The sequence below is a fragment of the Podarcis gaigeae genome (assembly GCF_964106915.1).
Source record: "Podarcis gaigeae genome assembly, chromosome: 5".
Taxonomy (NCBI): Eukaryota; Metazoa; Chordata; class Lepidosauria; order Squamata; family Lacertidae; genus Podarcis; species Podarcis gaigeae.
The window spans coordinates 94011861-94037518 of NC_139681.1; the positions used below are offsets into that span (position 1 = coordinate 94011861).

At 49.6% G+C, this 25658-nt stretch overlaps 1 protein-coding gene across 35 annotated transcripts in view; it reads right to left on the bottom strand.

Moving 5' to 3' along the window:
* The window catches only part of EIF4G1 (eukaryotic translation initiation factor 4 gamma 1), a 79002-nt gene extending 56270 nt beyond the window's left edge, over positions 1-22732 (bottom strand). For 2 of the 35 annotated variants that reach the window (XM_083739088.1, XM_083739117.1), the window contains exons 1-4: positions 22363-22495; positions 2573-2681; positions 2060-2146; positions 1597-1629 (exon numbers count right to left, since the gene is read on the bottom strand). In XM_083739088.1, the coding sequence (XP_083595214.1) occupies positions 1597-1629; positions 2060-2146; positions 2573-2647 (195 nt within the window). In that variant the 5' untranslated portion in view covers positions 2648-2681; positions 22363-22495. Of the gene's footprint in view, positions 1-1596; positions 1630-2059; positions 2150-2572; positions 2682-6690; positions 6958-14389; positions 14458-16436; positions 16475-18161; positions 18414-18507; positions 18608-22362 lie in introns of those variants that run through there. The other 33 variants (XM_083739086.1, XM_083739083.1, XM_083739084.1 and 30 more) reach the window with 32 other exon arrangements.
* Positions 22733-25658: the final 2926 nt, after the last annotated feature.

Genomic DNA, 25658 nt, shown 5'->3' on the forward strand with positions numbered 1-25658 from the left:
CATGTCAGAGGTGAGACCTGAAGCCCAGATTTCCTCATTCCCAGCCCAGTATCTTAGCAAGAGACACAGTAGGCCAGTGTTTCTCAAACCTGGGTCTCCTGCTGTTGTTGAACTACAACTCCCAGCATCCTTGACCACTGGTCCTGCTAGCTAGGAATGATGGGAGCTGTAGTCCAGCAGTTGCTGGGGACCCAAGTTTGAGAAACACTGTAGTAGGGGATCTGAAGCGGCCCACAGATTCTCTACTGAAAAACCATACTCCATGTTTTGTCCACTGTGGGTATGTATGACACGCAGACAGCCAAGGGCTGACTCAAGGAGTCAGGAGTTCTGACTAGGCACTGGGACACCAGCTTCAAATGAGAATACAATCTGAGGTCCAGCAAGGTTAGCACAGGGGCAGCCAAGATACAAATCTCTTCGGTTAGCATTACAGGTGCTATTTGACCACAAGTGGATTGGGCTCTTCAGAGTGAACCAATGAGGAGGAACGAGACCAGACTCAAAATCCTAGGTTTTAAAAACTCCTAACCAAGCATGTAGGGTTACAGGAAACAGTTCCTGAATGTGTAACTTCTGGGAATGAGCGAATCTATGGCTCTACATATTTTGCTGGACTAAAACCCCTATCACCCCCAAGGAATGGGCCCTGATACGAGGGAACTACAACTATGTCTGGTGGTCCAGAGGTTCCCCACCCCTGGAATAAGACCTCCAACCTTTTTTGGGTCAGATCCCCTTAAAGTTAACAGTAACTGAAGCTTTCGAGAGAATGTCTGGGGGGCAACACTATGAAGCCTCGTCATCTCTCCATGGCACCCCAAAAGGCACCTGGGGGGGAGGCCGAGAAAGGAAAGCAAGCCGACAGTTTGGAAATGGTCCTAAAACCAATCTCTGGGCACAGACAGGCAGCTTGTTCCACAGGAAGGGAAGGGGTGGCACAGAACAAGGAAGAAACGCAAGCAGAAGTAGCAGCAGGGAAGCAGCTGTCATGAGTCAGCATGTCATGCAAGTCACATGGGAAGGGGAGAGAGTCCTCTGACTTGGACACTGCAGTCAAACAGACCCTAGCAGCCTGGTCACCCCTGGGATCAGCACACACAGCCGAGCACCTGAGATATAGTTTTGCCTTCCCATGTTTCGTTTTCCTATTTGACTTAATTCATTTCCCGTGTGTGCTTTAAAATGCTTCTCTTTAGGAATGCAATTCATCCAGCACTTCAGAACATCCAGAACATCTCACGTCTATTATCGTGTGATCACTGCAACACCCCTGTAAGGTGTGGCTGGTGTCATTATCCTCATACTGAGGGCAGAGAGCTGAGGGCAAGTGAGTGGTCACCTAACGACCTCAGGCAGCAGCCAAAAATTTTGGACCAGGGGCTTCACAGCTTATGTCTTTTACAGCATGTGCACCACACATCTCAGGCTGTTCTTGCCTTGCCAGCCAGGACAAACGACCAGCAGCCTCTACACTTCTCCAGCCAGGTTCCCTGCAGTGTCCAAGGAAACCCCCTCCCCAATGTAGATGCACCCCAGCCCAGCCCCGGATTGCATACACAGCATGCGGTGAAGGGAGTAGAGAAGGGTTAGTACCTGCTGATGTAAAGCACGAGGCCCTGCTGGAAACTAAGACAGGAAAGAGCGAGGGGAGAGGAGACAAGAGCAGAACATCACTAACAGAAACAAGCATCCCCCCCGCCACCGCCACCAACTCACTCCTCGGAGTTATCTAGTCGCCCTACCTGCCTTCTCAGAACCCCCCCCAACCCCCCACTGTGCGAGGACCAAGCATAGGGTAGTTTCCACCACACCTCTGCCTTCATGGCTATCTCAGCTGCGCTCACCCAAACAGACATATCCACCCAGCATGTGCTGCAGATGAACTCCTGAGTCAGCGGCGCCTGCAGACGGAGTCAGCCTCCAGGGCTCCCTTTGCCCGGCAATCCCCGAGCCACATGGAAGAACCTGTTTGGCAGTCCCTCAGAGAAGGCCTGGCTGCCACCCCAGAGATCTCGCGGCCGAGGAGCAGCAGTGGCAAGAGCGGCCACCCCCTTACCTGTCGAGGCTGGGAAGGCGTATTCATTTGGGTAGCTTGCGCTGGGTTAAAAACCACAGGTGCCGTCTGGCCAGGAGGAAATGCTGACTGCTGGGGGAGGGGGAGAAGGGAGGAAGAGGAAGTTAGCAGCTTCCGTAGCTGCCCCCAACCCACACCCAAACCCCACCCTCTAGAGAGCAAGATTGGGGTGCGTGGAAAATTTGTGCGAACACTCGGCGCACGCAGAGAGCCTAAGGCAAACTTTGCAAAGGGGGCTCAAGAGGGTCGTCCAATCAAATCCTGCCTTGCAAGGTTGTTTGGACCCACAGTGCAGAACTGTCCCACAAGCAAAAGGCAAGAGAAATGCAGAAAGGTGTGCGTTTGTGTGTGTGTGTGACAACTTGTGTTGAAGAGGAGCCACCAGAGAAGACAGAGCAGCCAATGGAGATTGCGAACGGGGAAAAGATGATAGTTTTTATTACGTATTATAAAACAGAGGGGGACATGGCAGCTTGGGAGGGAGAATCGTTTTACCTGTGGAAGTCCAGGAGAGGGGGAGGGGTGTGGGGCTGATGGGGTTCCTCCTGAGGGCTGTGGAGTTTTGTTCATTTCACGTGGTGCTGCATAAGGATCCCCTTGCTACCTGTTGAGATAGAGAAAAAGAGGCATGGTAAAAACAAGCATGGAAGGAACACAACACAACTAGAGGCGGAGGGGGAAATTCCAAGTTAAAACTGGACCCCGCAGCAGAATGGAAGGGCAAACAGAAACAGCCCAAACAAGGATGGATGGTCAGCCCTCCAGACCGCACTTCCAAGTAGCATGAGTGCCATTGCACAGACAGATCTCATAGCGCCGCATGACGATTGGATCAGAGAAGAAATGGAACAGCAGCAACTTCAGGCAAAATTCAGGGGAGGGGCTATAATGGATGTTGCCAATGAGAGTCCCAGAGGACTCCTAGGCAACTGCATCTTTTGGTACCAAGGTAAATAGCCACCCCATGTACCTTTATGCTTGTACACACTTTTTTAGTGGTGCAGCCCCCACCCCACTGGAGACTCGCTCCCTAACCTTATGCCTGTGCATCCTTAGGCAGCTTGATGTTCATCTAGCGCAGAGTGCCTTGGCTTAAATTTCACCCAAAGATGCTCTGTATTGCAACAGAGACACCCACATGGCCTCCAGCGGCCACACACCTGGTTCCTCCATCTGTTTTAGTGTACAACTTCCATCAGTTGTGCTGCTTTGGACTGATTGGAGGGTGCCTAGGAAGTGCAGGTATCCATTATAATATGTGCATATATATATATATATTTTTAATCAAGTTTCTAGCCACCATGCCTGCAACTATGAATGAGGAAGGGGGACCTTTTGAACCCCCATTAGTACCCATAATTCCCAGAGAAACATAGGACTATCTGATGAATGGCTTCTGTCTTCCTTTCTTCTATGTCTCCTGCTTCTTAAGAAGCTTTTTCAAAAAGTTATCATCTCCCACCGCCCAAACACAGTATCTGGGGGAAAATATTGACTTTTTAAAAATTCTGGGCACAAAACCTTGCCAGCTTGCATTCAGCCCTAAGTTAATCATCTCTCTCAAAAAAACCCAACAACTCTCAGATGAAAAGTTGCTGCGGTAGTGTCAAAAGGGTCTCAAATTGGCTGTAAACTGCACTCTTCTATCCCAATTCACCTGAAAGGCATCCAGCAGAGAAGCTGAGATCAATCCCACCCAGTCCTTGAAAGCAAAGCAGCACCACACAATGAAAGATCCATATTAAAGCGCATCAATGAGGCACCCAATGAAAAGATACATTTAGAGATGTGCAGTATGTAGAATGCCTTTGGACCAATGTCGGAGCAAAGTCTCTCTGGGTAAGCTGAAGGATGGAGGTTATCCAAGACCCCCGTATGTCTTGAATGCAACAGCTAAGGTGCCGCAGTTTGTTCCACTGACCTATATGGGATATGGATGCATGGGGCTATCAGGGCAGCTATCATGCGTGTCTCTGGCCCCACTTGCGGCCACAGTAAGAAGCCATTTTGAGAACCACCCACCTAAGACCCAGACTCTGAATTGACCCCAACTCTACTCACTATCGACTCTTGCTGGCCATTAGACTGTATACAAATAATGCGAGGAAGTCAACCCATTTTCATGGCATTGGCCTTTGCTCTGGGGCCTTCCACCATACAGGCATCCCTCCAACTCCCATGTGATTGCATACACACATGGTGCCAGGAAATAAATAAATGGAATACCAGGAAATGGCGAGAGAGAGCTGGAGAGTCCTCGGGGTTCATCAGGAGACCCTCTCTGGAGCCCAGCGAGGACGGGGGAAGCTCCAAGGAGAATGGAGGCACACAGAGACTTTGTTTACACTGTTCATTCTCCCCGCCCAACAGCTCTCACACAGGGTAGTGCAGCAGCACCCACCACTTCCCCACACGGCCTCCAGCCAACCCCGGAGCTTCAACTCTAGATATTTTGGCTGGCCAGCCAAGGACTTCCACAGCGTTTTCTGCCTCCAAACCAGACACACAAATCTAATGCACCATTGTGATCCCCTCTACCCCTTCGCAACACGTCCTCCCCATTTTCTCGGTCACTACAAGGGGCAAGGGAGAGCCCCTCACACATTTCCTGCAGAGGTATTATGCCAGCTCTTCTCGATATTTTGCTCCCTAGTGCAATAGGCCAAGTCAAAAATGAACCATGTTGCAAGCCCACCGAGCATCGTATTATATGACAAAGCAGCCAAATTCACGTGGGTGGGAATGAGGAGCAAACATCTGAGAAGCCAGCTCCAACATAGGACAAGAAAAGACCCCCGCCCCATCCCAGGTTTGCTCCACCAAGTGCCTGCTTGGGCTAAGGTGGGTTTAGACGCCTCCTAATGGTCTACAGCATGGGTAGGCAAACAAAGGCCCGGGGACCAGATCCGGCCCAACCGCCTTCTAAATCCGGCCCACGGATGGTCCAGGAATCAGTGTGTTTTTACATGAGTTGAATGTATCCTTTTATTTAAAATGCATCTCTGGGTTATTTGTGGGGCATAGGAATTTGTTCTCCCCCCCCCCAAAAAAAAAAATATAGTCCAGTCCCCCACAAGGTCTGAAGGACAGTGGACAGGCCCCCTGCTGAAAAAGTTTGCTGACCCCTGGTCTACAGGCCTCAGCCTAAGCAAGGGCTAACTGGCTGCAGCTTTCACAAGCACACGCAGATGGGCGAAGGTGCATAGGCCAGGGTAGCAAGGCAGAGGGAACGTCTTCCAGGACGCCAGGCAGTAAACAGTCCTACAGCTGCCCTGTGGAACCTTGTGGGAATAGGATCCCTTTGGTCTGGACAGGGGCAGTGCCCTCTCCAGCACAAAGCAAGGTAGCGCCACTCTACCCAAACAGACCCAGAGCCCTGGCGTAACCTGACCCTTGGGCTGCTGCTGTCAGCGTTTCAGGCGACTAAAGACTTTGGGAGAGAGGAGGAAACATATGCAATGCAAAGGAGGCAAAAAACCAAGACAGGATCAGGAGGCTTCTGCAGGGCTCCAGTTCAGCACACAAGAACAGTGTGGCCAGATATTTGCTGGGTGGGCCTCGCCGAGGGCACCCTAACTCCCCAAGCCTTTTGATTCTGAAAATTTCCCAGGGCATTGTCAACAACAACAGCAACAAAAAACTTAAGTATATGTGGTGGTCCTGGGTGTGGGTGGCACAGCAGCACAAATTTCTTCACCTCCGCTTAGAATTAGAGCCACCAGTTCTCATACTTCCCTTCTCCCCAGTATCCTCAGCCCTTACTAAAACGGGATACGTTTTTTTTAAGGACCAGCATTTAGTGCATACTACCTTTGTGTGTGTGTGTGTGTGTGTGCGCGCGCAGATTTAGGAGCGGGGGAGCAGCTGAAGCTGCACAGACCACAACTGCACAGTTTGCAACAATTATTCCCCCCCCACACCTTTGAGCATCTAGACAGAGTGTGGTGCAGCATCACGCACACAGGCAAGGAGGGAGCATGCAGCAGCCCTTCCTATAGGAAGCAGCTCCACACAGCCTGATGGGGCCATGTCTACCAGGAGACACCACCCCAAACGGTTCTGAATTTTCCAGACATGGAAACAGATGCACCCCCACACCTCTTGCAAAACCAAACTGGAGGGTCAGCCATGCTCCCAGAAAGAAAAGGGGCCAGCCCAAAAAAACCAGAGGCCCCAGAGGAGGTACAGGAAGGTAGGTCGCTGCTTTAGGGGAGGCCCAGCTGAAGTAGCTAGTCTCCCCTGAAAAGCCCATGCAAAGTTTTGCAGACAGTCAGCACCACCCCAAGGTCTGGGGAGAGGCAACTGCGAGCATGAGTCGTTTCCCCGGCGCACCAAATATGCCCAGTTAATTCTTTAAGCAGGCCAGCTCCTGTGCCAAGCACCCTTCCCTCCCCAGGCTGAGGCATTCTCGAAGAGCAGGCCCAACCCAAATCAACACCGGCAACGAAGAAAAGATATTTGCTATGGAATTCCTTTCCTCCACCCACCCTGCTCCATGACACCCCCTTCCCAAAATGGGGGCAAGCAGAAAGTCGAGGTCTCAATGTGGAACAGCCTCCCCACCTCACCCCGCCATCCTCAAAAGATGCACAGAAAAGATGCAAAATACTCACCCCTAAGTAGGAAAAACCCCAGGCCAGTTTTGCAAGCAGCTGAGACTTTTCATCTGCCAGACTTTGAGAAAACGACAGAGGGTGGTGGGGTGTGGGGGGGAGAATATCAGCCTGCAAACCTGCTGGGGAGCGGCATGGAGGGTCGGGCTTGCCAAACATGGGCAAGGCAGGGGACAGCCCCCCACCCCCACCCTGGGAAGGCCAGGAACATGAGTGCCGGGAGCTGCCGGTGGTGTCAGATCGCAGAGTCTGCTGCACTGCAGAGACACCGAGACAGGGAGAGGAGAGAGGCAGGCTAAAGAGAACCAGGGAGCACCCAAAACCCCACCCACAGTCACAGCCATTCGGCCCCAGCACTGCCCAAACCAGTCGGAGAAAATCCCACGCCTACACGCCTGAGTCACTCGCGTTGCACAGGCAAGAGGAGGAAGGAGGCAGGCTCCTGGCCCAGCCCAGCCCAGCCCAGCCTCTTCCCTCTTGGCAGGACCAAGCAACCAGGCACCCACCTGTGCTGCCAATGCAGGCACGAGACAGACAGCAGAGGAAGTCTGGGTGCTGCGCCATTTCGCGTGCCTACACCCACAGGAAGCCTCCCTGCGCCCGGGAAGGCGCCCTGCCTCACCCCCATCCCGAAGTGCAGAAGACGCAGGCCAAGGAGAGGGAGCTGCACACCCTTCAGACTCTGCCCTTCAAAATGAGCAAGAGCAGCAGTGGCTGGAATGGGGAGGGGGCAGCAAGAGGCAGCCACACTTACCTTAAGAGGGAGAGGAGTAAAGCAGCTAAGGGAATTTGCAAAGCAGCAGCCCTAGTGGGATTTTTTTTTGGGGGGGGGGTTGACTGGAAAGACACTGGTGCAGCTCCTGTCTCAGTACTTCACTAGCTGGGCCTGGGACACTTGGGGTTGCATGTCCCACGACAACTATAAACACAGCGTGGTTTCAGGCAAGGATCATCCCCAGACTGAAAACTGGGAACTTATAGGAATCACTTAAGCAATCACCAGAAGGTACCATTTTCTCAATGCCTTCTCTCAAACAACCTTGTCCCACCACAGATGGCTTCTAGTAGCCAAGCAGGCTTCATGAATCTACCTGTAAATAACAGTTCAAGATCAGGTGCATAGCCTGGGAGTCATTTTGGACTCACAGCTGTCCATGGAGGCACAGGTCACTTCTGTGTCCAGGGCCACTGTCTACCAGCTCCATCAGAGACCCTACCTGCCTATGCACTGTCTCGCCAGAGTGATACTTGCTCTGGCTATCCCTCGTTTGGACTACTGCAATGCACTCTATGCGGGGCTACCCTTGAAGGCGATTTGGAAACTACAATTAATCCAGAATTCAACAGCTAGACAGGTGACTAGGAACAGACGCTGGGACCATATAACACCAGTCCTGAAAGATCTACACTGGCTCCCAATATGTTTCTGAGCAAAATTCAAAGTATTGGTGCTGAGCTTTAAATCCCTAAATGGCTTGGGCCTTGTATACCTGAAGCAGCACCTCCACCCCCATTGTTCAGCCCAGAATCACACTGAGGTCCACCTCAGAGGACCTTCTGGCACTCCCCTCACTGCGAGAAGTGAGGTTACAGGGAACCAGGCAGAGGGCCTTCTCGGCAGTGGTGCCCTCCCTATGGAAACTCTGCCAAACTGGAAGTGGTGTCCCAGTTTGCCAACTTTAAAGGTAAAGTAAAGGTAAAGGTACCCCTGCCCGTACGGGCCAGTCTTGACAGACTCTGGGGTTGTGCGCCCATCTCACTCAAGAGGCCAGGGGCCAGCGCTGTCCGGAGACACTTCCGGGTCACGTGGCCAGCGTGACATCACTGCTCTGGCGAGCCAGAGCCGCACACGGAAACGCTGTTTACCTTCCCGCTGGTAAGCGGTCCCTATTTATCTACTTGCACCCGGAGGTGCTTTCGAACTGCTAGGTTGGCAGGCGCTGGGACCGAGCAGCGGGAGCGCACCCCGCCGCAGGGATTCGAACCGCCGACCTTTCGATCGGCAAGTCCTAGGCACTGAGGCTTTAACCCACAGCGCCACCTGCGTCCCTTTGCCAACTTTAGCTCGGTCTAAAAACAGAATCCGAACCATGGAAGGGCACCGGCGGCAGGAGGCCTAATTAGGGAAAGCGCGCCTCGGTTTAAGAATGGTTTCGGTTTAAGAACATACTTCTGGTTTTGCGGAGTTTGTAAAGCGTAAAGTTCATAAACAGGGCTGTTCTTAAACTGAGGTACCACTGTATAGGGAAGTTTTTACTGTGTTGGATGTTTTGATTTGTTGGAATCTGCTCAGAATGGCTGGGACAACCCAGTCAGATGGGCAACATTATTATTATTATTATTATTATTATTATTATTATTATTATTATTATTAATTAGATGCACGAGGAAAGACTGAAAGCCCCATTCCCATGCTCAAATTCCTACGGAAAACCTGAGAACCCGATGCCTTACAGAGGCAAACTCTCTTCGAGTGAAACAGAAGATCTCCCCTCTGTCTGTCTGTCTGTCTGTCTCTCTCTCTCTCTCACACACACACACACATACACACACACATACACACACACAGGGGCAAACCAACAGCAGAATCAACATTGCAAATACATCACATCAGCCTGCTTTAGGCCTGAACCCAACACAGAATGCATGAAACAGACAGCACCACACACTGCACACATGCACAGTACAGCCCAAGCCGCAATTGCAGCATTGACAACAATGCTCTTTTTCTCCCCAATGGCCAGTCACCACTTCTTTCTTTGGTCCCATCGAATGGGCCAATGTTTCTCAAACAAGGCCAAGAAGGGGAGTTTGGGGAAGGTGGGAAAGGTAGTTCAGTCAATAAACCATGAGACTCTTAATCTCAGGGTGCTGGGTTTGAGCCCCACATTGCGCAAAAAGATTCCTGCATTGCAGAGGGTTGGACCAGATGATCATTGTGGTGCCTCCTAACTCAGCAACTCTGCAATCAAGGTTCTTCATTAGCATATCTTAAGGTATTCCAAAGTTTGGGTTGCAACCACACTGAGTCCCTGCTTAAGACATCTCAGGTCTATAGAGAACTCTGGCTCCACATGGAAGGGTGCAAGGCAAAAAAAACTCAGGAGCGGCGAGAGACAGTACACTAAATACATTTTGGAAAGTGAGGACATCAGGACCTGTGTCTAGGAGAATTAGAAGATGGAGGTTCTGTGGGTGGGTGGTTCCTGTGTCCGGGAATTAGGTAGGCAACCAGTTATGAGAGGTGTTGCACAACCCTGAAGGAACAGGTTTGTAGCCTGGGAGAATTCATGGATTCCAACCTGTTACTGGAGTCTCAAGTGGCTTCTGTGGCTAGGAGTGCTCATGCCCAACTTAGGTTGTTTCACCAGCTATGGAAGTTCCTGGACCAGCCCAATCTCAGGTGACCTCCCACCTGAACCACTGCATTGCAATCTATATGGGGCTGCCCCACGTCCAGAGACTGCAGCCAGCATAGAGTGTGACTGCCAGGTTGGCAAGTGGTCCAACCTGTTCGGATCCCTTGCCACCAGTCCTCCACTGCCTACCCATGAGCTACCGTGTTAGCACTAAAAGGTTTTGGACTCAAGTTCTTTAAAGAGCGGCTGCCCCAGTATCACCCACTTTGGGGCCCTACAGTTGGCAGGGGAAGCCAACTTGGTGGTGGCATGCGGTTGGCATTGACCAGTGGCAGGGCCTTCTCGGTGGCACTTCTCCATTTGGGGTGAGGTGTGTAGGTATTCCTCATTAGTCACATCTAGGAGGAATTTTAAAGCGCTCCAGTCTACTCAGGCATTTAATGGCTAAAAGATAACATTCCCAGCAACCCTGAAATTATAAACTGTAAGATTAGGTGACCGTTTTCAACTATGCTTTTATTTTTAAACTGTTTTATCGCTGCTGTGATTGCAGCACTGATATCCTTTGAAGGAAGAGCATGATATAAATGGGAAAAGGTGTGCAAAATATTGCAGGGTTGGGAGGAGAAGAAAAGGCTCCGCTACCATCACCAAGCGTAACCATTAAGGTGTTAGCACCAATCCACAAAGATCATTGCCGTCAAAGGGATACGCAGGTCATATTTTTGAAGGGAGCTATTCCAGGACTTTGACCCAACTGCTACCCCAAGAGGTGGGCCCTCCTCTCTCCTGTATTGGAAGGAAAAGACACACTGCTCCCCACAAAAGCCGGCCAGCTGGCTGCTGGCGAATTCACAAGCACCCAAGACTTCAGCCACTCAAGGTCTGCCGGCATATCGATTAGCATGGCCAAGCCCATTAAACAAACACCTCAAAGGTTAAAGAGTGCCAAAGCAAGGAGGCGGAGACTTAAGAGAGGCAGCTCCCTGGTGCTCCAGGGTCCATTAGCACATCAAGGAACAAATGGGAGGAACAGATAGCCATTCCCTCCCCCAGCCCCTTTTCTCAGCTGTGAATGCTTTTTTCAGCCCAGCTTCACCACACCCATGACTGGAGCTTCACCTCCTTTCTAACAAGCTTTGGAATTAAGAACTCTACTTGCCACATCCCCCCTCTTCATTCCTTGTCAACATCCTGGCTCTTCCTGTCCAGTTAAGACCAGCAATAGCTCAGTCAGTAGGGCACAAGCATGAGACCCTTTAATCTCAGGGTTGTGGGTTCGAGCCTCACATTGGGCATTGCAGGGGGTTGGACCCTTGTTGCCACCAGATCCAAATCACACCCGTGCCAAGAATTTGTTGCATTTTCTGCAAGTCCTCCCATCAGCCACGCATTGGTAGTAATTCTGGCCTACCTTGACAGGATTGCCGAAATTTGCTGAGGTGCTGAATGCAAAACACCTTTTCCAAATTCTAAACTTTTACAAAAATGCTAAGGTTTGCTGTTGGTGTAGATCCCCTTCCTTAACCCCCCCGCAAAACCCCAAAACCTAATTGCCAACCAAAGCAAAGCAGCAAGTGAGAAAACACCCACATGCGGGAAAAGGAAACTTCCCCAACCTGTTTGTCAGAGTTGGGGTCCAATGATGATGCAAGCTCCTCTAGGAAGAGACCACAGTGGCACTGGTTATTTCACTGGCAAAAAACAATAGCCACCCTGGCCTCAGGCTGCCCAAATGCTCCCAAACTTGTCAAATCAAAAGCAGGTCAGTCTGCATGGACTAGGTCACCAGCCATCACAAACTACACCCCATTTGGGGAGGGGGGGGGCATGGGTGACAGGCACATTAGAATCTTCTTTTGCCAAATGAACTGTGAGGTTCCAAAATTCACCTTGATATATCATGATCAGTACTTGCCAATCGAAGGGAAGCGGTGCAAAGGCATCTCTGATCTTGCTCCAGGGGGCTTGTCTTTATGCTTCAATGGACAGAACTATGATCCCCAGAAGAAAAGGCTATTTTCAGTAAAATGGTATGGGAATTTCCCACATGTTTTCAGAAACCGAGAGCAATGCTCTATGAACATGGTGGAGCACAGTCAACATAAAAGTTTAGGAACAGACTCCTCCCTTTTAAAAATAAAAAAGAGGGGCACATTTCTCTGCTCTTTCCCCACTTTAAATTCCTTTCTCAGGGTTACTGAGAGTGGCTGGGGAAACCCAGCCAGATGGGTGGGGTATAAATAAATAAATAAATAAATAAAATCATATCATCATCATGTTACATGGCTCTCAGGCACCCAATAAACATTACGTGGAAGAAACACATCTGCTGCACTAGCGTTCTACATTTTCAGGTACACAAGCAAGAAGTCTTGGGTGGAAAGTGGGGCTCAGAGAGAACAGCACATGACCTAAAGCACACTAAGGAGGCCTGTAGTGGTGCAAGAGCTTGCAACGCCCACCCCGAAACTTGGGGAGGTTTCTGTGCTAGGACTGAGGGGAACAAGGAAATGAATTCCATCTTTAACAGCAAGGACGGACAGAAGGTCCTGATGCTCCCTCAGAAACGACTTAAGTTTTGGAAGGGGTGGGGACTGTGATTTCCAGGGCAATTGGCTTCACCAGGATCTGTAAGAAACAGCAAGCAACCCATCTACTGAGGATTGGCGCCAATGCACTGCAAATGCTCAGGAGATATGGCATGGCTTCCTTCTCAACCCCTCTACCCTGGTGAAAGTTTTATTTTGGGAATAATTTGTTTACAGGGTGCACTCTGATAAACACCTCCTGCCAGGCCTACCTGGGATGGCATGCTTTTGATTTGTCACCAGGCTGCCACCATTTTAATTTTTCATGATGCTCTTGATTTAGCATCACTCCAGGCCATTCCAAGGATTTTACATGGTGGCCACCAGTATAGAACACAAAGGGGGAGCATTAAGAGGGTCACTGGGGACGTTAAGGGTGACAGGCCATGCCAGGACCCTGGGGCCCATGCCAGCTGCCCAAGGATGCTGCATGGGAACACTGAATTAGCTCACTTGCTTGGCTCATCTGGGCTGTGCTAAAACCGAGCAAATTCAATCTTGCTTCACTTACATGTGTTGCAACCCATGCAATGTAGGTTAACATGGGGGTTGGCATGTTGAGAGTTCTGCCTCAAAGCACTGAAAATGGGCAATAAGGAACTGGTATAATAGGAGTTTAGGAAATGAGGCTGCAGAAATTAATCCAACTGCAGAATTTTCATTTGTGGGTGAACATGCCACAAATGGAAAACGGCCGATGGAGAATGCAAGATGCCCACGACTTCATAAGTAGCATTTGACAAAGCAGGAATTGTACTCTTTGTTTTGCGGCTGCTTACAGCAGCTTCCTATTCACTGGTTCAATAAAACTTCTTCCACAGGTGCTCAGGCAGGCACTGCAACTGCCCTGACTAGTCTATCTTCCTACAAATCTCCTCTCAAAGAAATACCTTTCTCCATTGAAGCCAACTGCTTAACACAGCCTTCCTCAGCCTGGAGTGCTCCAGATATTTAGGACTACAGGTAACTCACAATCTTACATCATTTTACTTGTGTGTTCACAGCTTTGTGTGGGTGGGGGAAATTAAAAATAAAATGGAGAGCAGAGGAAACCCATTCTTCATTTTATTTATTCCCTACCCACCATTACAGGCTTACCAGGCAGCCCAGAGCCCTCGCCAGCAAAGTGAGGCTCCAGACTTTTGGGGAGGTGGTGCAATGTCTCTGGCATGGTTCTAGATGCCTCCTGCCTCCTCCCCAAAGCTGGGCAAGCACTTACTAGGCTTTGAGAAGGAGGTGGGAGGACTCTAGGATCCTGCCAAAACCCTCGCAACAAAGCGGCCACGGAAGGGATCTGGGACTCTGCCAGAGCCCTTTCCGCATATTTCCTGAAGTTGGGCAAGAGGTCCTCCACCATGCAGGGATCCTGGTTCCGGAAATTCCTGGCAGTACACATTTATATACATGGACCCCCAGAACCTAAACCCTGCGTAATATATGAGATACGTGCACTGCTATCACTGCTGCAGTTCAAAACCTCTACAAGGCAACAAGTTGGAAAAAGCTGGGTTAACACCATAACTCCTATCCTAACAAAAATAAAGCCCAAGCACATTTAATCAAATTTGCTCCCCACTGTTCCCTTTCAGACCTTGCTTGTCTCCCTTTCCTTTGACGCCTCCAACTTAAAACTTTTGATCGACCACATCATGATAGGGAAGGGCTCCTAGCTTACTGTGCTTTATTGAGAATGAGAAGCATGGTGCCCTGCTGCCACTGAGAGAAACAAGGCAGGAAGAAACAATTTACCTTGGATTCTTGCGATGTCTGGACAGGCACCCTGCTTATTTTGCTCCTTCGTTGTTCGCTTGTAAATCCTGTTAAGGGAGCAACAAAATTTTGCCTAATTCTGGAGGGGCATGATTTAGTCCTTAAGAGATGTGGTATTGCGCTCTCTAATGCTAAGTCTAAGTGCTGCTTACAACCAAAACCTGAAGTCACACACATATTCTGGATGTCGAAGAGACTGAGAGGCGATATGATAGCCATCTTCAAATATCTTAAAGGCTGTCACATGGAAGATGGAGTAAGCTTGTTTTCTCCTGCTCCAGAAGGTAGGACCTAAACCAATGGCTTCAAGTTACAAGAAAGGAGATTCTGACTAAACTTTAGGAAGAACTCTCTGAGTAAGAGCTGTCTGAGAGTGGAACAGACTCTCATGAGAGGTGGTGGACTCTCCTTCATTGGGAGGATTTTAAGGAGAGGTTGGATGGCCATTTGTCACATATGAACAAGTTGAGATGCCTACACTGCAGGGGGGATTGAACTAGATGACCCTTGGAGTCCCTTCCAACTCTACAATTCAACGATTCCAACCCATTATTCTTAAACCTTTCATATCTTCCATCACTTAACAAAAGTATAACAAGATGGTGCCCTTTTATGCAACTTCTCAGCAGATGCCCAACTGGCCTTCGACAAAAGCACTCCAAAAAGCAGCCTGCTCCAGATCTAAACAGACTTATGTCCCATCTCCTAACATCTAAGCCCTTTCCCCTAGATCCCCATTTCAAAAGGGAATGATGGTATGGGAATCCCAAAGCAATGCTCTGTCCTCGTGTTCATTTAATGCAGTTCAGTTACTCTGCCAACTGTGCTGTTGTTTTCCCAGCAAAAGCAGATATTCTCCCATCCATTCAAAGAATGTTTATGGGCAAAACAAGGATCTAGGAGTATTGTTGTGTTCTGGTGACTGCAGATATGAAACCTCAAGCTGTTTGTTTTATCTGCACTGATGTAAAAACATCTAGGCACTTCTCATACATTACCTTAAGTGACCCTGGCAACTGTTAGGTTAGTTATCACACCGCAAATTGCAGATATACAATCAAGAGGACGGCACAAATTAAGGGAGGATGCGCCTATCTCTGGCTATTAGTTATCATTGCTATATGAAACATGCATCTGAACACTCAAGGCTGTCAAACTTGTAGGCAGTGGAAGACTCCAGTTGGCCAGGGTGAGAACAAAATGCTGGATTTGAAGATCGTTCACTCATTTGGGGTTGAGGGGAGGCTAATACTAGCTTGCGTAAGTTTTGAATCTGGGACTTCCTGGCTCACACTTCTACTCTCAACGCTTCACAACTTCTCAAGGTAGCTAAGGTTAATATTCCAGATTAACAAAAATTACAAGGGAGCGCTCTTGTGCCTCTTGCCTGTGGCAGTATCATCGTTTCCTGAAATGCCTTCTCCAACAAGGGGTTTGGGAAGATAAAAGAAACCTGGAAAGGCAGGATTCTCTCCAGATGACGAAGTGGGGAAAGGGAAAGAGGAAGCATTTTGCACCTCCACCCTGTCATTAGTCCCTTGCACTGCTCCTGTAGGCAGAACTTTGTTCCTTCTTCTCTGTGACAGGAAGTGAACATGGAACAGAGTGCAACAGGCACCATTTCTGAGGGAAGTTAATTGAGGGAGGACCTTTCTGGGTGAAAGGGAAAGTCTTGAGAATATAAACTGCTCTTCTGAACTGCTTAGGGGTGTTTTAGGACTTCTGTATAGGGAATTCTACAGGCATCACTGCATGCAATGAGCACATGTGTACTCCACCAGTATACAGACTGACCAATTCAGGCTTTTTGTTGCATGTGGACTCAATAAAAAACAAAACTTGACCATTTAACACACACACACACACCACTATGTGCCGGGGTACATATGATTCTCTACATAGAAGCTACTGTCCATTACAAATCTTTATCTCGGATGAATAACAGGTAGCGTGGTTAAAATGAACAAACTTGTATCCTTGGATTCAGAAGACCTGGGCTGAAAACCCAGCTTGGCCACAAAGTCACCAAATGGCCTTGGGGAAGTCTCAGCCTCAGCTCCTAAACTGCGTAATGAAAACAATAATATTTAGTATTTATGTAGCACCTTTCCACATTTTATCTCAGTATTTTTTCAAAAATAGAAACAATGTAAGGTAGGTTAGCATTATCCACAAATGTCTGAGGCTTGACAAAGGCCTTCCCTGCAAGCAACTATGTATTATATTCATATTCTGCCTTTCGTCCATCATGGAATAGAGTAGATGAGGGACTTTCAGGTAGCCCTCCATCCAAGCACTGATACAGACCTGCCTTCAGAAAGGCATCCTGTGCCTTTAAGATTGTGTGGAGTGAGATTTGAACCAGGGGCTTCATGGGTCACAGCTTAATCCTGTAACCACTTGCAAATGCCAACAGTGAAAGAAGATAAGCACAGGGGACATGTAACATGCTAGACAACATGGGGAAACCGCTTTCGATAGAGGGGAAACTGTTTCCCAGAGGGCAAGGCCAGCAGCCGCCCCACAGCATAGCCCCAGAAGTACAATGGAGGCATCAAAATAGGAAACCCCTCAGTTTGACTTGTGATTCTCACATTTGCCCAGTGATAGGGTGGTAGTTCCTCTTCATTTTGACACTTCCTGCTCCTGGGCAGAGCTGGCTCCTATTTTATTTTTTTTATTTTTATTCTAGAGCTTAGGAATTTGAAATATTTTCCTAGCCCTACTTTTGAGGGACACACCCATGTGTTCTGCAATTATAAAGAAGAGCCACAGTATTCCTCCATTACAGAAGGCCCCACACTCAACTATGAAGAAAAGCGAAGTCTTCAGATGTGAACTGAGCACCCTTATTCCCTGACTCCCCTGACCCTTTCACTTAACACAAACACACTCCCAGACAAAATAGCAGAGAATTCCACCCACCACCATTGCCAGAAGCAACCCAAGAAACGCTGTTTAGCATGAAATGCGAACGTGGACTGCTACGATACAAGCCTTCCACCCTCCCCTGTAGGGCAAACTACATAAAACCAGGAAATGTGCAATCGAGGTTCAAGATGTCCTCCCTCTCCCACACTTTCAGAGACAGTTGGTGTTACTCCACACAGTAAGATCTCCTTTAATCACCATCCAAACCCACCATGACAGCAAGCCGCCTTCCTAAAAGGAAAATGCGCAAACAAGTGGCAGCCTTTCAGGGACTGAACAAACAGATTAGTACGGGTTGCTGTTGTTTTCAAAATAAAAACCCAACAACTCAACACAACGAAATCTGAAAGTTTAAATGTGCACAAGTAAAATTGGGTTGCTTAAAAAATTGCTGAGTAATTTTTAAGTCTGTTCTAGGCGGTAAGAGGACTAACATATGTTTGGGGGAAAGAAGGCACAACCAATGTGCGCGGGCGTGGGGAGGGGGGAACACACGCAAAAACTAACAGAGGGCACAAGACAAAGGAGATGCAAAGGTTTATTTACCCTCCGCATTTATTTTATTTTGTACAAAGGGCCGGAAGGCAAGCATGAAGAGCCATCCACTGGGGAAAGGGCAGCAGCCGGCGAATAAGGGCGGGCCAGGAAATATTTCAGAGAAGGGGGTGCCTTAAATACAAAGCCCCAAGATCCCACCACCACCCCAAGCCCTTCCCCCCCCCTCATGCTCTGCAAAAGCCCCAAACCCAGCCACAACCGGAAAGCGAGGGGTACAGGGAATTTGGGTGGGGGGTTGGAGAGAGAAAGGACCCGGACGCACCTCCGCCGGTGGCACATGGGCGCAAAAAAAGAGAACCCCAAACCTCGAGACCTTCCTCCTCCGGGGGTGAAGGGTGGCCTTTCTTCCCCTCCGAGGTTCCCCCGCGCGTCGCGCCGGCCAGGATGGCAAGCAGGAAGCCAGGCCCCGGCCCGCCTGCTCCAAGGACACGTGTCCTAGCCGGGCGGCCCCGCAGGGGAGGGAGGGAGCCGCGGCCCACGCGGTGGCGACTGCCGGGCGCCCTGCGCGCTGGCCGCAAGAGCGCCCGCGGCGGGCGGCGAGAGAAAGGCAGGCGGGCGGGCGTAGCGTGGCCGGGGCCCCGTCCCCCCACCGCCGCTTCCGACCGTACCCGAGTTACGCCGCAAGCACGTGGGGCTGGCCCGGTTCTCGGAGGCGGACGCCAAGCACCGGCGCGGTAGCAGCCACAGCCAGCGAGGGAGGAGGTGGAGGGAGCGGAGGAGGTGGAGCCGCAGCAGGGCCAGCCCCGACGGCGGCCTAGGGCAGGGCGAAGCGAGCAAGGAAGGAAGGAAGGAAGAGGCGAACACGTGGGCCCAGCGGGATGCAGGCACCGGGCGGGCTTCGGGCCTACAAGCGGGGTGGGAAAGGCCGATCCGGCGCCGCAGGGTCTCTGCGCGCGGCGAGTGCTCCGCAGATGTGGGCGCGCAGCTGCAGAACAGCTCTCGCCCGGATTCCGCCACGTTCACACGTGCACAGAGGCCACGGAAGGGGAGACCCTACCGGGTGCGGCTGCTTGGAATTTTAGAGGAGGGTGCACCCACGCCCCAATACCACTACAGAACCGGGCGATCCTAAGCTTCCAGGTTTCGCCTAAAAGCGGGCAGCTGCTGCGCCCCGTTAAGGCGTGCACCCACCCACAGCACCCCTGATATGTTTGGATGCAAGAGCGAAGATCTACATTTCCCAGCGTGTTCCATAAATGCAGATCCCGCAGGTCCTATGCACTTAGGGCAGGAGCATTCTGAACTGCGCGGGGTGCTTACCTATGCCAAATGAACCAAAACACTGCCTTACGAAGCACAACAGTAGCCTTAGATACCACAGGTTATGCGGGGTCGAGAGCCCTGCAGGTTTCAAACGCGGGGTGGGGTGAGAGGAGTGCCACATTTTATGAGGTCGTATACTGGGACTGGAAACTCCAGAGGCGGGGGGGGGGGGTCGCAGTTATCGGCAGATCTGAGCCCCCGTTTCAAAGCATATGGAGCGGGGTACAGGATCCAGGAATCTAAATACACCACCACATGGTAAACCTCTACAGAGGAACGCAGGCAGGCCTTGTAAGTAAATTACTGAGCTCAATGGGTTTTACTTCCAAGGAAATGTATATACAATCAGCAGGCACATCACAGCCTTATATGGGGCAGGAGCATTTCAGAGGAGTGGCTGTTTTGTTGCAATAATATCAGCCTTCTCCAACATGGGCAAACATCACTGTAGTCCAAAACATCCAGGAGGTGACTGGTCCTCTCAATAAAGGTATTCTGTCTGGGGACATTCAGTCCTATACATGCACAATAGGAGACTGGAATGTCACAAGCATGTACCAAAACAATTGATTCCTGCCTATATGTACTTAGGAGAACAAAAGCTTATGTGCCAGATCTTCAGATGTCCACTCAAGGTTATGCAGCTTTCAGCTCCCTTTTATTCAGGTTCATTAATGAAGTTATTTTAATTCATGTTACTTTACAGAGTTCAGAAAAGGGCTAGATTATGGATTAAACTATCAAAAGGCATAGTGGTAAATCCAAGGACACCCCGTAGCTACCTTGATCTCTATAAGGAAAAGTGGAGTAGAAACATTTTAATAAGTGATTTTAATAAGTGATACCAACAAAACTATTGTGGAAAGAATGAGAGGAGGGTGTTAACAAAAGATTTGTCAGGGACAAAGTTACAATTCAGTGGAAAGCAGGATTGGGCCCTCCAGATGCAGTCTAAAAGGCTCAGATGTAAAGGAACTCAAAGAGAAATAAACATAAGGAAATGAAATCAACTATAAGAACCGTATAAAGGTCCAGTCTTGTATTTTAATAGTCCAAATAGGGTGGGGGCTAGTTGAAGATATTAAATTTCAGGCCTCAGAAGAGCATAACCTCATAAAATACAAGCTGCCAGTACATTTTGGGACAGACCTGGTTTGTCTCATGGCTACTGGCCAAGAAGGGAACCTGGTTTAAGACCTCAAGCTATTTAAACTCAAGTCGCATAAAATTAAAGCTCAATCTCCATCAAATGCTACGAATATCATAAATATGGCATATAGGGGTAGCTGGAGGCCTTAGAAGCTCCACACTTCCTTCTAAATTGTGGAAATTGTGACCTAAATACTGTGTGTGCTAGATACTGGGCTCTATAGATAAGCAGGGAGGGGACTTTAACAAGGTCTAACCATACAGAAATGAGTTGGTTGATAGTTTCAGCAGCAAATAGAATTATATGAGATAGCAGCTGGTCTCAACTTTAGACATTGTAGTACTGCGCTAGCATGCCAAAGTTGTCATGCAACTAAGCTCTAGAAGGCCCCTTTGGTTTCAGATATCCTTTCAGAAAATGTGATTTCATGTCTTAAACAGTGCACAATTCACGAGAAGAAGGGATTTGTTGACCCCATACTTTGTGGGAGAGAATTGATTGTGGAGCTGGAAATTCTGTTTCTTCAGTAATTTTGATTAACACTTTCAGAGTGCAAAATTATTTAGAAGTCATGTTTTATTCATGGCACACTGGCTTCAGACTTTGTTCACATTGTACTTATCTAGAGTTAACTGTACGTATAGCAGAAACCCTGAAGAAGCTTGCATAGAAAGGCCTTGGGCTCCATAAATATTATACAGATTGAGCAGCAGAGGGGTCTGTTTATTATAGTGTTTGCCCATTGGAAAGACACTGTTTTGAGTTCCTACTGATAGTTATGCAAGACTGGCTATGCTTCTAGAGCACAGGCCTCTCTTCCGGGCTCATATGCAGTTTGAGAGAGGCCTAGTACCTGTACTAAGGCCCTATAACAGCAGCACATATAAAGGGCTCAAGTTTTAGGGTCAAAATCCTCCACAGTACCTGGATAGATAAGGAAAGGCTCCTCTAAGTTTCAGGGCGTTCTCCGAAAGGAGGCTGGCTATGAGGGTGGACCTTTGTCCCCCACTACTGGCCTGTGCCAAGGGCATATTTGCTTGGAAAGCTCTCGTTCTTAAAACACAGCTTGAGTAAGATGCAGGGCAAAAAATAAATTTACTGCTTATTAAAATACAGGCACCACAGGCATGACCTAAAGGAGACTAGGCTGCCTTGTGGAGTTTGCATTTGGGGTGGGGAGCGAGAGAAAGGGCTCGAATTCAGGACCGAAAAAACCTCACATCTGTTCCAGGTGCGGAGACGTTTTAAAAACAAGATACTGGCGTTATGTGAAAGAAAGGTTTGTTTGGTGGAGCAGACAGAGCCTCAGAATGAGAGGCGTAGCTACGAGGGGGCTAGCCAGGCTTTTTTGGGCCGGGGTGAAGCCCACCCCCCCAAGGGGAGCCATTGAGGTACACACAGCCTGCGTGTGTGTACCCAAATGCGCGTGCGAAGAGATACCAAACTGGGTCTTTGACACGGGTGAAATGGTAGCCCAGTTTCGCCCCTGCTCGGAAACACCCTTTCCGTAACCTTGCGCTTCGCACGCACGCGAGGAAGCCGAGAGAGAAGCGCCGTCTGCACGCGCCCAGGAGCACCCTGCGCAGGCCGAAGGAAGCGAGAGCACAAAGGCCGGCTCCACGCTCCCAGAGAAAGCCTAGTCGGCGGGAGGAGGAACCGGGGAGAGGCCGGGTCTCTCTTCTCTCTCCCGGCAGCCGCCCTTCACCCGGGCGCGGGGACCACGAGGCCTAGCCCGGCCGGCGTCCCCTTCCTTCCTTCCTCCTCCCGCCCCACGTGGTGCTCAGGCGAGGCCTCCGAGGGCCAGGCAGGCCCAGGCAGGGTAGGCGAGGGGGCAATGGCGGCCGGAGCCCAGTCAAGGCGCGACGAACGGGGTGGGGGTGAGGGGGGAATGCCCTCGTCGCGGGAGGGGGGCAGCAGGGGGAGGAGACCGGCGAGGCCCCGCCTCTCTCCTCCTACCCTCCCCCCCACCGCGCCAACCGCGGCCTACTCTGGCTTTCTCTCTCGCCCCCCACCCCCGCCGCACCTTCCCCCCTCCCCCCACCGCGGTTACCTTCAGTCTCCTTCAGTCCGGGGAGCGGGGCCCGACGCAGCCGCAGCGCAGCCCAGCACGACCATTTCCGGAGCCGCTCTCCGAGGGGAGGGGCGGGGCAAGAGGAAGGGAGGAGGAGGAGGAGGAGGGTCGGTCACGGGGCGAGGGAGGACGGCGCCGAGGGGGCGGGGCTCGCCTGAAGCCTCTCAGGGGGAAGGGAGGGAGGTGGGGCGAATTGGGAGGGGTGGGGTGAGGTGCCGCCCCGCCTTCGTCACGTGGCTCGCGCCATGCTCTGGTATTGGGGGACGAAGGGGGGGAGAAAGAAAAGAGGCGGTCAGGTGACTCCCGCGCGGCGGCGCGGCTTCTTGGGCACGTGACCTCCACGCGAGGCAGGCAGGGAGGCGGGCGGGATGGCCGGCCGGCCGGCGCGCGCACCTGCGTCACGTGGCGGGGATAGGAGCTTCCGTTTCCCCTTTCCTTGTCGAAAAGCGTTCTTGCCGCCGCCCGGTGCCACTCTATGGCTCGTGACACGTGTGGGTGGTGGGGGAGGGGATCGGGCCCGGAGTACTTTCCTCGCTCTTCTTAATGAATAAGCAATCAATATAGATAAATATGTTTGTACATATGTACATTATAAACACACAACAATAATTTCAGAGAACAATAATGTTTCTTTCTATTAATGCTTAGTTGTTTTTAATCTTTTTTTCTCCCTAAGTTTTTAGCTGTTCCTATTTTATCTGCACGCCGCCTCGAGACCCTGTTGGGGGAAAAGCTGCGATATAAATAAATGCACAATAATTATTATACTAAATCTCCCAGTGTACCAGCATACGCAGTAACAGGAGGTGCTGGTGGCTTCAGGCTTCCAGGGGCGGCGTCAGCTCATTCTTCTCTTCCACATGGTTCCGAATGCGATGCTCCCAGCCAGTGATTGACATTCTGTAAGGCCCCTGCCGGTGGTCCCTGCCGTTCCCTTACAGCCTCCACCCCGCCTCTGAATTTCCTCATAGCACCTTTGTACTGTATCAAGTTTAACCCACAAGAGCTAAATGGAACTTCCAGGTTCAGAGGCACTCTGCTCCCAGATTGCAGGTCTTGGAGGATAAAAACATATATAGAGGGTGCCTCTGAAGTGTGTCTGAAAACTTCAGTTGGCAAAGAATGTGGCAGCAAGGGTGCAAGTGGGTGCTTGGGCACGGGCGCTCATTATACCTATCTTACAGCAGCTGCACTCATTGGTTGGCAGTTTGTAAATGGGCTTAATTCATGCTGGTCATTACTTCTAAAGTTCTAAATGGCTTGAGTGCATGCTGACTGAGCGGCCATCTCCTTCTGTTCCCAACTGTTCACTCTTAACACCTTCCGTCCAAATATTGCTTCTTTCTAAATCAGTTTGTTCCTCTCCCCCCTCTCCCTGTCCCTGTTCAAAAACACATCTCCTCAGGGGGTATTTCCTCACTTTTCCCTCAACTCACCTCTATGACTTAGGCTCACAAGGACCAACCTCCAACTAATAATAAACTGCATGGTGATTTTAAAGTGTGTAAATTATGTACTGATTGACTGACCCAAGACCACAAGATTGGATGAAGATCCTATGTATGAATATGTTGGTTTAAAAATAATAATTGAGAGTTCCCTATGAAAGATCTACCTACCTGTCAAAATGGCGTAATGAAACACAGTAATGAAAAACATCAACTGACAGTGCCCTGCAGATATTATGCTGGCCTTTGCTTGCAGATGTTGAAAAGTGCCCTCTCTTGGACGTAAGTTTGTACGCAGAGGAAAGGAAGGGCCATGAACCTGCCTGAACCCAAAGTCATCAAATGTTCTTTTAGACACTTGTGGAATTTGAACAAGCTAGAGTCAGAAAGGACACTTTTTAAATAACATAGTACATCCGTATCTTGAATTCTGGCTTTGATCAGCAGTTGAATCCAATTGTCAAGAGATGCTTCAAAATCACACACTGTTGGTTGGTTGGTTAGTCAGCAAGCAAGATAATTGCTAAGTGTTGCTTATGGTGACAGATAACGATGCAGACTCTCTGCAGCAGTCATCTCACCCCACCATCCTCTCACAAAATGAGCCTGAGCATGAATGAGCTGAAGTGTTTCTTTCATATGAGATCATGCTTATTCACCATCACCCAGTGTTCAAGTCAGGAGGGACGGTTAGTCTTTTCTGTAGCACTGACTCACATAAATGCCTTTTCTTCCCTTCAGCCACCCATACTACCTCTGCAAAAAACCTAGCCCAGAGTCAGATATGAAACCCACTCCTCTGCCGTGCCTTTCTGTTCCCTTTTAATTTGTAAGGTTTGTGTTCTGTCCCCAACCACTAAAAACTCCTCCTTTGTCATTCACTACATGAGGGGTGGGGAACCCTTTTTTCTATAGAGGGTTCACATTTCCACAGGGGTCGGGTAGGCAGCGTCAGAAGTAGATGTGACTTTTCTTTCTGCCACCTTTGTATCTTTTTTTCTACCATTCCTTTCCTCCCTGTTAGCAGTGCTGCCAGAGATTGCTCTTACAAGAGATCTGAACTCATCGCCTAAGCTGCAGTATACAGACGCTCAAGAAAACTCCTCACCAACATTAGGACCCCTAAGAGCTGAGATAAACAGAAAACACAGGCTATTTCAGAATCTACAGACGGGCTGGTGAACTCTTCAAACAAAAGACAAGGAATAAGTGAGATTTCTAGCAGTTATGGATCAAGAGCCTTCAGAAGGCACTGCCTGCTCCTCTTTTCACCTCCCTGGCCAGCGGACTGTAAATTTGAATAAGCTCGCCCCAGGGTCCCCCAAAAATGAGTGTCTACTATTTAATTGTCCTGACATTTGGTTTCTTACACCCTGAACGTCTGGCTCTTGCATTGCTCTATAGCAAGTGATTCTTAAGCCTTGGCATGATGTCCTCCTGAATTTACTTTTTAAAAAACGAAAAAAAGAAATGTAGACACCCAAGGTATATAATAGCACTGAGATAGTGAGTATCAGGATTTAAGGAAAGGAAGCAGAAATAAGTCCCCCAGCCCCACAGCCATGAGGGGAATAACAGAGGAGATTCCATCTGCTTACTTTCTAATCAGTACAATGCATATAACTGTGTGGTTAGCAAGGATGACTTATCTTGTGACCTACAGCTATTAAAAAAATGCCTCAGTTGATGTATTTCTAATAGTGAAATAAAGGTACAATTTGGCTATTTAGGAGAATGGTGCAATGCATCCTATTGCGATTTCTGAAAAGTACTTACAGCCACAATGGGATATATATACATTTTTTAAATAGTATTCCCTGATCAAAT